A 14,262-nucleotide genomic window follows, 5' to 3' on the forward strand; every position below is an offset into this window, starting at 1 on the left:
TTTCTACAAGTTTTGTCCTTTACGCTAATTGGGTTAGAAAAAGTCAGTTAAATCCCCTCACGTGAGGTGCATGTGAGGGCATATTGGTCTTTTTGCCTACCCTGCAACTTCTTCTTCTTCTTCTTCTTCTTCTTCTTCTTCTTCTTCTTTATTTTGCAGATCTTAATTAGAAAATGTCAGTTAAATCTCCGTCACTGCTTCTGTTTCTGTATCTATTAACAAACACACTTTGGATTCATCAATTAACAATCTAGGGTTTCACCAATGGATCCCACCATCCCAATTTCATCACCATACCTCCCACTCTTCTTCTCCATCTTCTTAACCATCTACTCCTCCGCCCACTTCCTCCTCTTCCGCCACTGGACAACCACCCTCCGCCCAATCGCCGCCAGCTGCCTCATCTCACTTCTCTCTCTATGTTCTACCCACCATCACCATAACCACTCCTCAAACACCATCACCACCGCCACCATAGCTCCGCCACCAGCCACCGCTCCATCTCCGATTCCCTCTGTCTTCGAGCTGGAAACCCGTTCACGCGTATATTCTCCCTATATAATCTCAACCCCACCTTATTCTTCCCTCATGTACGCTCCAAAACCCTAATTTCGATCTTACCAATTCCCAAAATTGAACTCACTTTCCTTCAATTCAACACCTCAATTGCAAAACCCACTTCTCAATTTCACCAACAATGGAAGATCAGTTGCTGCCGTCAATTTATGCTGTCGTTTGCTGGGCCGTTGTCTAACCCAGATCCGAATACGATTCGGGTGGAGACGTGGGGGTTGGCGGAAGACTTGGCCCGGGAGGTGTTGAATTGTATATACCTGACTTTGGATTCCGAAGAGAAGAGGAAAGATGTGATTGAATATGTGCATAAGCTTATCAGATTCAATCTCAGATTGGAGGTTCTGTCATTTTTCACAATTTCTGGTTTTCTTGGCTATGGGGTTTTGTTAAATTTAGGGTAAAATAGTCATTTCATATTCATGTGGTTCTTGTTTGATGATATGCATAAGTTATGAAGGTCTCGCCGGAATATTCCGGTAACAAGTACTTTCCTTAACAAGTACTTAATCACCGGCGCCGACGGGTTTGTTGGGTCACACATGGCGCTTGCGTAGAAGAAACGAGGTGACGGTGTTGTCGGAATTGATCACTTTAATGATTAATATGACCAGATCTGAAATGGTCTCGCCGGAATATGCAGGAATCTAAGGGGGTGTTTATTGTTGAAGCGGATATTAATGAAGAGAGAAAGAGAGACAAAAATGGTGGTGGCTTAGAGAGAGAAAGAAGAGAGAAAGGAGGAGAAGGTGTTATCATTTTGCAAGTACAGACGAAAAGACAAAACTACCCTCACATGCTTCTCACGTGATGGGATTTAACAGAGTTTTTCTAACCCAGTTAGCGTAAAGGACATAACGTGTAGGAAAAAAATATTTAAAGGATACCGCCTGCAAAGAAACTAAGAAAAGGACACGAACCGTAATTTTGCTTTTTTTAAAGGACAAAATTTGTAATTCTGTCTTATTTATAAAACCAATTTTTACAAATGATCAATTAGATGTCGTATTATCAAGAGTTAAAAGATGAGGTGGCCTCATGATTAAATATTTGTTCATCTTTTATGTTTATTTGATTACATGTTTATTTGACTTTTATCATATATTATATATTATATTTCTTTTATCATATATTATATATTATATTTAAAATTCTAATTCTAAGAATCTAAGAGTTAAGGTGTACTTCATCTATCAAGATTCTTTCTCCTCTTTGTGTGAGAAATAGAGCAAATAAATTGTCATGAGATATCGATTTTTTTTTATTTTGCCATTTAAGTTTTTTTTATCTAACAGTACTTTTTAACTATAAACCATTCAGTAACTAAGCTGACGCACAAAAATGATTATCTGCAGGTTTTGAAGTCAGGTTTGAAGTCCGGTATAAAAACATAGGTAATAAGCTATGAGAGAAAGCTTTTTTAAAGACATAGGGTAAGCTCAATTTCATTACTAATTTTCTCTTTCTTTTTTTTTAATGAATTTGGGTGTTTATTTGTCACATCAAGATTATGTTATTGTTATTTATATTTATCTTGATTAAATGTAGGTGATGTTGAATCCTGGTATTAGGAATAAGTCAATTGTCAAAGTTGTATTGAATCACGGGTTCTCGAAAGACGCTCTTTTTTAAGTCCTTTTTTAGTAATGTGAACTGTCAAGTTTGTAAACTTTTATGGGTAAACAATATGATCACTTCTAATGCCAATTTAGCGTTGTTTCATTTGTGAGTATGACCGACAAAAATATGCATTGTTCACACTAGAAGTTGAGTCTCAGTTGAACATTTTGTAACATTTTAAAACATAACTTTATGCACTTATTATTTATCTTTAATTGTACATATTTAAGTTACTTGGTTATATGTTATTTTGATTTTTAAATTTTTATAGTTTATGTTTATTAATATTAATGTGTTAAAATAATTTTTTTTAACCCGGATATAAGCTAGTAAAGTTATATTGATTGTAGATTCAAAATATCTAACTAGAAATTAAACCTTTCAAGATATTATGTTTGTCTTGTGTTCCACGGTTACAAAATAATTACTGCAATAACGTCCGAGTAATTATATGTGGAAAATATCAACTCTTAACTAAAATCCCGATGCATGTAAATAAAAGATTTCATGCAATTTCTTCCATGTGTAAAGCAACTTTCCATAGTTGCAAAATTAATATATATACACCAACGTTGAACACCTCAAACAAACACAACCACCTTCAAATCAAATTGCATATTTCATTCCTTTTGTCTTTTGTTTTTCAGAATGACAATGAACAACCAAAAGCTTACTGTTTTGATGTTCCCATGGCTAGGCCATGGTCACATCTCACCCTTCCTAGAACTAGCCAAAAAACTGAGTAACACGAACCTTTTCGACATCTACCTTTGCTCGACTCCTGCCAACCTCAATTCGGTCACCAAAACGCTGAAAAACGAGCGAAGTTTAGGTTTAGCCTCGAGTCGATTCGTAGAACTCCCACTTCCCACATCACCTGAACTTCCACCACACCTTCATACCACCAATGGCCTTCCTATCCATCTTATGCCTGTTCTCAAACATGCTTTTGATATGTCAAGCCCTAGGTTTTCGAAAATCTTGAAAACCCTGATGCCTGATTTGCTCATTTATGATATTCTACAACCGTGGGCTCCAAAGGCGGCTGCCGCCCTTGGAATCCCTGCGGTGGTGTTTATCGCCACTAGTGTTGCTGCTGCTAATAATACCTATCGTGTCGAGTGCACGGAAGAAAACCGCAAAGATTTAGGGAGTATCATTGGGTGTTATAACAATTCGACAAGTATCATTCTTGTTAAATCGTTTAATGAGATCGAATGTAAGAATTCTGATTATCTTTATGTGTTGACTGGTAAAAAGATTGTGCATTTGGGTCCACTTGTGGTGGACCCACGTCACGTGAACATGAAAGAAAACAGTGTGATGGAGTGACTTGACAAAAAAACCACTGGATCCATTGTTTTTGTTTCTTTTGGGAGTGAATATTTTCTTACTAGTAATGATTTGGAAGATATAGCACATGGGTTGGAAATGAGTAACATGAATTTCATATGGGTTTTAAGGTTCCCAAAAGGGCAAAAAGAAATAAAGCTTTCCGAAGCTTTGCCATTAGGGTTTCTTGAAAGGGTAAAAGATAGGGGTTTGTTAGTTGAAGGGTGGGCCCCACAAACAAGAATTTTAGGACACAAAAATGGTGGTGGTTTTGTGAGTCATTGTGGTTGGAGTTCAGTCATGGAAGCTATGAAGTTTGGTGTCCCAATAATAGCCATGCCCATGCAGTTTGACCAGCCGGTCAACGCTCGGTTGGTTTTCGAAGTTGGGGTTGGTGTGGAGGTGGTGAGGGATGGGAACGGGTGGCTCGGGCGCAAGAACGTGGCAGCGGTTGTGCAGAATGTGATGGTGAGTAAGTTAGGGAAAGCTGTGAGGGAAAAAACCAAGAAAATGAGTGCTGCATTGAGGGTTAAAGGAGAGATGGAGATTAAGGCTGCAGTGGAGGAGCTGCTGCAACTATGCAAGACTGGTGGGGCCCACGATGGCGGCGATGGCGAAATTGAAGAAGATTCAATTGATGAAAGGGCTGAAAGGTTTATCAAAAAGACTTTGGAAGAGATGAGAAGGCAAGGGTAGGAGTACTCATCATCTTTATGAGTTAATTTACATATGATAATATGTTATGTTACTATTTAGAAGTTTTATTTAGACTTTCACAAGAACTTTTCTTTTTTTGGTATTGTGGAGGTAAGTTTTTCTTTTCAGCATGTTCTGGTTTTTAATGACATGTTTGTAAAAGAAATCAACCCCTGCATTTAGTTTTTATATTTATGCTTAAGTTTTGGTTTAAGAGGAAGGCTACCCTCTTTTGTGTAGCCTAACTAAATATAAATTATTCAATGAAAAACTATTATTAGGTATTATAAATATATCATTTCTTGTTATTCTCGAGACTCGATCTCAAGACCTTTGGGTGTTTTAGAGGCTTTATCTTTGTTAAAGTTATAAATACCCCTTAAATAATCTTGTTATTACAATCAACAATCATGAATTTCATAAACAACCAAATATATCGAAATCAAATGATTTATGAGGCATAAATGTTATTTTAATTCACATATTTGTAATTTTGAAGGTGAAGCAACTTGATGCGATTGAAATGTAACGAGTGAATGCAATATCAAAACCCATATATGAAATATCTTCTCCTTTTAAAATTAAAATTTGATGATTCAGTTCTAAATTTATAATATTTTCTTGATATTGATCATGCGTGATATTTTAGTAAACAAACTTTTGAGCTTACTTAGCCTCAAGGCTTACGTATTTAATGCATATATTTTAGGTTATATATTTCAAATAGGGTCTTTTAAGAAAAAGATGCACTTTAGCCTATGGTTTTTGTTGAAATCAATGATTTTATATATATATATATATATATATATTAAAAATCATCATTTAACCCCTCTCACAAATATATCATCGATATCTATGTAAAAACTAAAAAATATCATATATGCATTTTCAAATAGTTATATTCATTAAAAATAATCTAACAGTCAAATCCTTTCTTTTTCATATATACCAAGTGGCCTACCTTTCTCAAATATTTTATACGCTATCATAACAATATAAGAAGCTACTAAAAAGGACATTGAATGAGCATTTAGTGTTCTTAAACAACGCTGCATAATATAAAATACCCGGCTCATGCATGGAAACTTCATAAAACACGACGTTCACACGTCATGCCACGTGCCTAATTCTACGTAACATGGTATTAGAGGATCAAGGCCAAGCCAAAATTAGTGAGTTTAACAAGGAAGAGTTTGAGGTGGGAACTGGATTAGAGAAAGTTAGCGAGCAACAAAAAAGTATTAATCAGTGGCATATATGCAACCAAGAAACACAACAATCTTTGAGCGGAGTTAGTAGATTATATCGCCATAGTTAAATACTTAATGACGAATAATTGTATCTTTATTATATATTGTATATTTAGTACGTTATTATCGTACTTTTAATCATCTATTGTATTTTTAGTTATTGTATACTTCTACAAAAATAATTAATAAGACGGCAATTTGCACACCGTGAATAAAGTGGAACACTCCCACTCTTTTTTACCTTCACACGAAAATGATGTGAAAATAAGGTGGCGATAAGTGACAGGTTTCCCACCCAAGGATCACAATTCCACACCCCATGCCCATGGCCTTAAGTGTTCTAAATTTTAATTTCTTTTTTTCTTTGAATTCTTAATCTTTGATCTAATAAATAAATAAAACTCGCACTGTGCCACATGTTCATTTTTTTGCCCATCTTTTTTTAATTAAACCGCCTCTTTTGAGAATTTGATTTTTTTTAAACAGCTATATATTTTTACGTCTCAAGTGAAACTAGAACCCATAATCTATATATTTTTACGTCTCAAGTGAAACTAGAACCCATAATCTTTGTCATTTCCCTAAATTATCCATTTAACGGACCCATTTGCATAACCTTTTTAATTCTTCGAAGCTTAACCTTAGCTTACATTAAACTTAATATTATTGAAACTAGTCTGCCTTCAAAAATGATATTCAACTTACCAACAATGCATCATTCTTGAATACTTGATGTTAATGTTACCCATAAAAACCCAACATAAATTCATCAACATGCACACTATAAAATGAAAAGAAAATTACACAATTGCACCTATTGTATATGTATATAACATCCATGAGAACTGAGAAGAACAAACAAGTAAAATCACAGTACCAGAGAGGTTGAAATCTATACAGATATATAGTGATATAACATACCTACATTAATACAACTCATTATCTTTGTATTAATTGAAAAACGGATATAACCCACAAAACCGATGGTGATAACTACAATGAGCATGTGAAGTCTTCATCTTTTGCATCAATGTGATGTTTTCATGATCATTCACTCCAACTATCACTGCCATCTTCATCATCATCGCTTCCAGCAAATGCTTGACGGATTGCGTTTGCTTTCTCTAGAATGGCAGCCACCCGCAAATTGGTTGTGGGACCCTGAATGATTGGCCTCGTCGGGGCAGCTGGTTTCAAGTTGAAGGACTAATATAAACAAAAGAAAATTGTCAGTACATGTGTAGTCAAAAGACGACGAAAATTTTCAGTATTAAAATTGGATATTCATGATGTGAAATGCGTTATTTCAGGCAAGATTTGTTGGTTTGCGTGTTAAAATGGGTCAGCTTTGTGTGGATTGAAATGGGTCAAGTTGAATTGACCCAAAACACTTTCTTGGTCAAAAAAGTTTACATCTTGTATACAAATAGTTCGCCACAATGACTTTATCCTTCCGAGCGCGTTATTTCAGGCAAGATCTGTTGGCTCACGTGTCAAACGGGTCTTTGTGTGTGTTGAAATGAGTCGTGTTGGATTGACCCGAAACACTGTCTTGGTAAAAAAACAAATATATTTTTTTATAGATTATTAATTGTGTCAAGTATCTTTGTGAGTTAAAACGGGGATTGACCCGGAAAAATTCTTGGTCGAGAAATTTCACGTTTTTTTATAAATAGTTAAGTGTGTCATACTGTCATGTATGATAACAAAATTTATACTGTTTTCGATAGTAATCATACCTTGGCCCTGATCTGTTCAAGAAAAGTGTCTTTCTCCTCTTCCTTTGGAAACAAAGGCACTGCTCTTTCTGACACCTTCCTCAACTATACCAGAAAAAAAAACAAAACTTTACACTATTTTCTTATTTAAAACATAAAACATAGTTTGACTTTTCTATAAAAATTAAGACATTACCTTGTTCTTGTCATGAGCAGCAACCGCATCAATAAGAGGAGTACGCGCTGTCTGAACCTTCATTGGCCGAATACCGTTCGGCATTTCACCATCACCGGAAGGAAGTGAAGATGTGCTCGGTAACCGAATAATATCTCGTTCAGAAATTGAATCTTTCTGAGACGACTCCTTAATTGAATCTTTTGGAGACTCCTCCTTCATTGAATCTTCTGCTGATTCCTCCTTAATTGAATCTTTTGGAGATTCCTCCCTAACAACTGGCGGTTGTGGAATAATTTCTTCAACAAATTTCTCGTTTCTTGAAATATCATTCTGGCTTGATGACTGGTGGGTTTGAATTTGGGGAAAAGCTGGCGGGAAGTGGCTGATGTCAGCTTGACCGCCACCTGGGATTGACATCATGGTTGGGTTCTGGGACCTTCCCATCCTCCATTGCATAGGTGGCAGTGGTGGCAATGGTGGCATCTCTTCCATGGTAATTGGAGCTAATTTGGGAAGCAATAAATCCACCATTGGCGGTTCTACAAGATCCTGAGTTACATGGTTTGAGATGAATGGTGCAGCTTCAACTTCAAGCTTACTGATTTGACCATTTTGGTCAACAGATGAAGATTTGGATTCTTGGGCTTCTGCTGACTCAGCCAGATCAGGTACATAGTCTTGAAAGTCAACATTTGGTGAAACATCTTGGAATCCATATTGATCTGTTTTTTCAGTTACGAAAACAGTTTCGTGTTGTATGCTAGAATGAACATGTAATGCGGAAGGAATGGAGTCCGATTCCGGAACAATAACGGATTCTTCAATTGATTCCTTCTTTTCACCAGATTCAATAGCTTCTGTAGATGGGCTAGCGTTATCAATATCGTTTTTACTCCTGTTGTCATGAATGTTATCAAGAAACTGTATGTTTGAGTGATCGTGATTTGCAGGAGTGGAATCTGATTCAGGGGAAACGATTGGTTCCTCGCTTGATTCCTTCTTTTCAACTGATTCGATTGATTCCTTCTCCAGCTTATCGTCATCACTTTCATTCCCGGTGTTATCAATGACATCAAGTAACTGTAAGCTTGAGGGATCATGATATGCAGAAAGAATGGAGTCTGATTCCGGGAAAATGACAGGTTCCTCACTCGACTCCTTTTCTCTAAATTCCACTGATTCCTTTTCCGGATTATTGACATCATTTTCGACCCATTTTTTGTGATTGCTATCAAGAAATTGTATGTTTGGCTGATCATTATATGCAGAAGAAATGGAATCTGATTCCACACTTGATTCCTTCATTTCACCAGATTCAAGTGATTCCTTTTCCTGGTTAATCACATCAGTTTCATTCCCGTCACAAATGTTGTCAAGAATTTGATTGTTTGAGTGATCATTAGATGCAGAAGGAATAGAATGTAACTCTAAAGAAGTATCTGATAACTCACTAGATTCCTTCTTTTCATCAGATTCAACCAACTCAGTAGATGGCTTATCGATATCATTTTCATTCCCATTGCTATGAATGCTATCGATAACTTGTATGTGTGAGTCATCATAATATTCAGAAGGAATGGAATCTAATTCTCGAGATGTAACTGATTCCTCGATAGATTCCTTTTCAACTGATTCATCAGTGACAGGAATAGAATCTTTAGTTTCTGAACTAAACGATTCTGGTTTTCTCTCGTCTAATTCTTTTTCGTCCTCTGATATAAAAGGATTATTGTCTCCATCTTTACCATCATCAGGATCACAAACAGCAACATTTGCATTTTGACTTACTGAGTCAACTGATACCGTTTCTTTATCTTTCAGTTCAGTTTCATCTTCATTAGAATATGAAAGCCTAGCTTCTGCTGGACCAGATTCACTCTCAACAACATCATCTTCAGAAATGTCAAGTTGGTCCCTCTTTGGACCAACAGATTGCTCTTCCACATGCAAATTCACAGAGGTAGAACTGGATTTGTTATCCTCATCAGTAACAGACGCCATAATAACTTCCGGGTCGATTTCAATTTCTCCTTTTTTCACAGAATTATTAGCATCAACAAAATTGTTTGAAGACGTTTCACTCAAGTCTGATTCTTTAGAATTACTTTCTTTAAAAACTGTTTCTTGATCCACAACCAAATTCTCATTATCAGTGACTTGAGTGGATAAACCCCGTGGGCGAAACGGGATTTCCGTACTTGCAAAGGCGTGAGGAGAGTCGCCAGGTGGTGACATATTATTGGGTGAGGAGGTGGCAGAATTAGAATCAGAATACGAAAAGTTTGTAGTTTTGCCCTTCATTGGACTACTTTCATCATCTGATGCAGATTGAGAATCTAAAACTTGTGATTCTTGAATCTTTGCAAGATTTGAATCAGAAAAGGTTTCTTGCTTTATGATTGGATCTGAGTTGGCAGCTTTAAACTCGACATCAGTTTCAACTTCTGACTCCATGGTGGCAAGGGCATCCATGTAGTTGTCTGTCTCACTCACCACGTCATCAGACTGGTAAACATCTTCAATACCATCCTCTTTGTTTTCCTCAACAACAGATATGTGTTTTTCTTCAATGTCGTCTAAGGGTGAATTTACCGTTCTGTCCTTGAGTGTTTCAAGCTCTAGTTCTTCAGGAATCTTGGTAGGCACACGTAAGGGTGAATTTACCACTTCAACCTCGTGGACGAGTTTATCCTCTGGTGGAGAATTTAATAACGTCTCCATGTATCCTTTACCGGTTTCAGTGTCGAATGGAAATTTAATATCCCGTTTCTTTATTTTCACACGGCGTGCCGGTTCACTTGCACCATTTTGCACACGCTCTTCGAGAAGTAGTTGATGGAGTCTGCATTTACGCAAATAAAATAAGTCAACATATACTTTGTGCGAGGACGTTGAAAAAATAAATAATAATAAAGAAAAAAATTGCTTAATAAGGAACTTACTTGACATGTGACGATTGTAAAATCTCAGGAGTATCCCCATTTTTCAACCGTGATCCCTTTTTCTATTGAACATGATAAATTTTGAAAAACAAAAAATGATGATAGTTAGTTCTGTTAAAAGGTATATTAAATAGAAAGTTTAATCTAGAATTACCTATTAACAAATTATTGCAAGATACAAATAGCATTAAGTTCACAAGTATCCTTTTTAGGTTTATACTGAAAGTTATTAGATGTTTTTCAAAGAGTCAAAAAAATTCCTAAACTTACATGCAGTCAATCCTCACAACTTATTTCGGCGCATATGTACTGAAGAATCAGATAGATTATTTAAAAAGAAAAAAATCTGCTTTAATTGACTTTAAGAAACTAACCTTTATCTTACGGATCTTTTTGTCCCTTTGAGCTTCTGCATTCATCATTTCGTATGATGAAACTTCAACTTTATAGAATGATGGATCGGTGTAACGCTTTAAGCATGCTCCAGCACCCGCAACATCAAACCTTTTAAAACCACATACGTTGTTACTCATTAATAAACAAAAAACGTTTAAAGTCAAGTTTGTATTTTGAAAGGTGCATGTATTTTCAACTCCAATAATGAGACACGAGTATATTTAAATAAGAATATAATTTCATACTTGTCTAACAGAAATAGGCGAGGTGGGCCCCGACATTCTTCATAAGAATCCATGACAAACCGAGGTAAATCTCCCTTGGTGATAAGATTCTGCTCTGTTTGCAGATTAGGATGCCAACTAATACCTGTGACATCAATAGACACCACATCACATTAAATTATATTAAAAATCTATACAGATGTGATTCTATAATTCCACTAATAGGAATTAATGTAAATATAGGCCTTAATTATAATAAAAGATTTAGGTTAGTTTAGCCTAGTACATATAGATTCTTGGAAGAGATTAATTAGGATTGCCATGTTTTGTATAAATGGCATCCAGAAATAAGATTTATAATAATTTAGGAACAAAATTCTAACCCGGACTAGAGAAGAATGCTGAATGGCCCGTTTGTGAAAGAAACGCCCTTTCAATTAAAGGGAGATCCGACTCAACCTGCTGGACGCGTGTCAGTAAACCATGGCCCCTGGCAGCAGTCACCATCACTTCTTCATGTAGACCATGAAAAATCTCGGCTGCAAACCTTCATAATCAAATTTCACTTGAATTAAAGTGATATCCTATGGCATTTCACATGCTTCTAATGTCTGTAAAGTATATCTTCTGGTATAATATCTTCTTCATACACAAATGTAATTAGAACCATGTGTAAGAAAGAATTGATTCAATATTCTAGAAACAGATAAATATGGCAAGATTCAAGATTCCAACAACCTCTAGTAACCGATAGATATAGCAAATCTTCATAATTAAATTTAACCTTAAATTAAAGTGATATCATATGTCATATTGGCATGCTTCTACTGTCTAGAAAATGTATCTTCTTTATACACAAATGTAAGTAGAACCAAGTGTAAGAAAGAACTGATTCAAGATTCTAAAAACATAGATAAATGTGGTTAAATTAGAAATTCAAGATTCCAACAACCTCAAGTAGCAGATAGATATAGCAAGTCAGTTACAATATACCAAGTTAAGCAATGAAAGATACATATCATCAACCTCAGTAGAATAAAGTTAAACGTTTGTTCAGCCTGCTTATATATGATGAGCTAAACCTACCTAACCCTAACAACCATATATTATAAACCAAGTCAAAAACAAAAAAAAAATCATTCTATTCACCTTACACTCCATTATAACCTTGAAACATTACGTCCAGATCTCCAAAAGCATTATAATAACCAAACAACATATAAGCACAAGAAAATCAAATTGCTTTCGTAAATTCCCTAAAATCCATTTTAGGCATAAACTTCAATCTCCTAATTCTACACAATCATAGCTGCAATTCCAGAACTAAACCAATACTGAACCCTAAAAGTTAAAATTATTAAGGTTTTGAACTCAACTGATTCCAAATCCATTAGAGTACTAAATCAACAATTTTAATCTATATAACAGAGTAATCCCTAGGTCAATGTTGGGATCAGATAAAAAACCAATTCAAGGTTCTAGAAACACAGATGAATATGGCAAAATTCAAGATTTTAACAACCTCCACTAACTGATAGTCGATAGATATAGCAAGTTAGTTAGCATATATGAAGTTGAGTAACGAAAGCTACATATCATCAACCTTAGTTAAATAGAGTCAAAAATTTGTTAAGCTTGAATATATATGATGAGGTAAGCCTACCTAACCCTAACAAACCATATATTATAAACCAAGTCAAAAATTACAGAATCAATCAATCATTCTATTCATCTTGCACTCCATTATAACCTAGAAACAATACAAATTCCAATTCCTAAAAACAATAAAGCAATCAAAGCATCATATAACCATAACAGTTCAATAAACTTTCCAAGTCCCCTAAAATCCCTAATTCTGCACAAACATAACTCCAATTCAAAAACTAAACATTTGATTCCAAAACAATTTGCACTATGCAGCACTAAATCAACAATTTCAATTAATACAAATCCGAATTCCTAAAATCATTATAATAATAAACCAACATATAACCACAAGGACTCATCATCTTTTCCAAATCCCCTAAAATCCCTAATTCTGCACAATCACAACTCCAATTCAAAAACTAGATCAACACTTTCAATCCAATTGCACTAAATCAACAATTTGAATCTAATACACATTATAATTCTCAAAAGCATTATAATAATCAACCAACATATAAACACAAGAACTCAATTAACTTTTCCAAATCCCTAATTATGCACAATCATAACTCCAATACAAGAACTAAACCTCTAATTCCAAATCAATTTGCACTAAATCAACCATAAATCCCTAACTATTCACAATCACAACTCCAATTCAATAACCAAATCAACAATTTCAATCCAATTGAAGAACTAAATCAACAATTTCTCAACAATTTCAAATTCAATTGCACTAAATCACAATTTCAATCTAATTATTATCAATCACAACTCCAATTCAAGAACTAAACCTCTAATTCCAAATCAATTTACACTAAATCATCAACAATTTCAAATCCAATTGCACTAAATCAACAATAAATCCCTAATTCTTCACAATCACAACTCCAATTCAATAACTAAACCTTCAATTTCAATTTAATTGCACTTAATCAGCAATTTCAATCCAATTCTTTACAATCACAACTCCATTTCAATAACTAAGCCTCTAATTCCAAATCAATTTACACTAAATCATCAACAATTTCAATTCAATTGAAGAACTAAATCAACAATTTCAAATCCAATTGCACTAAATCAACCATAAACCCCTAATTCTTCACAATCACAACTCCAATTCAATACCTAAACCTTCAATTTCAATCCAATCGCACTAAATCAACAATTTCAAAACCCTAGGTCAAAAATCAAAATCAAATAACAAGTACTGACTCAGCTAGGTCACCGAGCTGACGGAGAACGCCGACGAGACCGGCCATAGCAACGCCTTCAAGCAACGCCTCAGGATCATCCTTATCAGCCGCCTTATACAGCTCCGGATCCGCTAAACTGAACTCGTTTCGTATCTGGTACCTACTGAACGGCATTTGTTGTTATTGTGCTTTCAAAATTGAATCCGGTGGTTAATAATATTCATAACAGATTCACGTTGTAATGTTGAGAGAAGATGTGTTGAAATTGTAATTGTATGTAAATGTATAAATGTTTGTAATGAATGTGAATGAATGTAATATTATTATTATTATTATTATGAAGAGGACAGAGAATAATGAAGACGACTCACTCGGTGGTGAGGTGTAGTGTTTTGGTTTGAGTCCTTTTAGATTACATTTGTTGTCAATATACACCCTTATAACTTATATTATATGTTTATATAACCTTCACAGCTTCACCGACCAGTCC

The 14,262-nt window shown here is 35.1% G+C and overlaps 1 protein-coding gene and 1 pseudogene across 1 annotated transcript; one reads left to right on the top strand and one right to left on the bottom strand.

Moving 5' to 3' along the window:
* The first annotated feature begins 2,563 nt into the window (after positions 1-2,563).
* Positions 2,564-4,438, top strand: LOC143580691 (UDP-glucosyltransferase 29 pseudogene; annotated as a pseudogene).
* A 1,857-nt stretch (positions 4,439-6,295) lies between these two features.
* Positions 6,296-14,056, bottom strand: LOC143580672 (uncharacterized). The gene is made up of 8 exons (XM_077063635.1): positions 13,792-14,056; positions 11,313-11,476; positions 10,951-11,074; positions 10,684-10,813; positions 10,310-10,371; positions 7,386-10,209; positions 7,211-7,294; positions 6,296-6,677 (listed from the first exon to the last, which is right to left on the bottom strand). Exons 1-8 carry the CDS (start codon positions 13,944-13,946, stop codon positions 6,519-6,521), a joined length of 3,702 nt encoding a protein of 1,233 aa, XP_076919750.1. The 5' UTR covers positions 13,947-14,056; the 3' UTR covers positions 6,296-6,518.
* Positions 14,057-14,262: the final 206 nt, after the last annotated feature.

This window comes from Bidens hawaiensis, unplaced genomic scaffold (assembly GCF_021521415.1).
Source record: "Bidens hawaiensis isolate Kalapana, Puna unplaced genomic scaffold, B.hawaiensis_p1.1 tig00030548_1, whole genome shotgun sequence".
NCBI classification, from domain to species: domain Eukaryota; kingdom Viridiplantae; phylum Streptophyta; class Magnoliopsida; order Asterales; family Asteraceae; genus Bidens; species Bidens hawaiensis.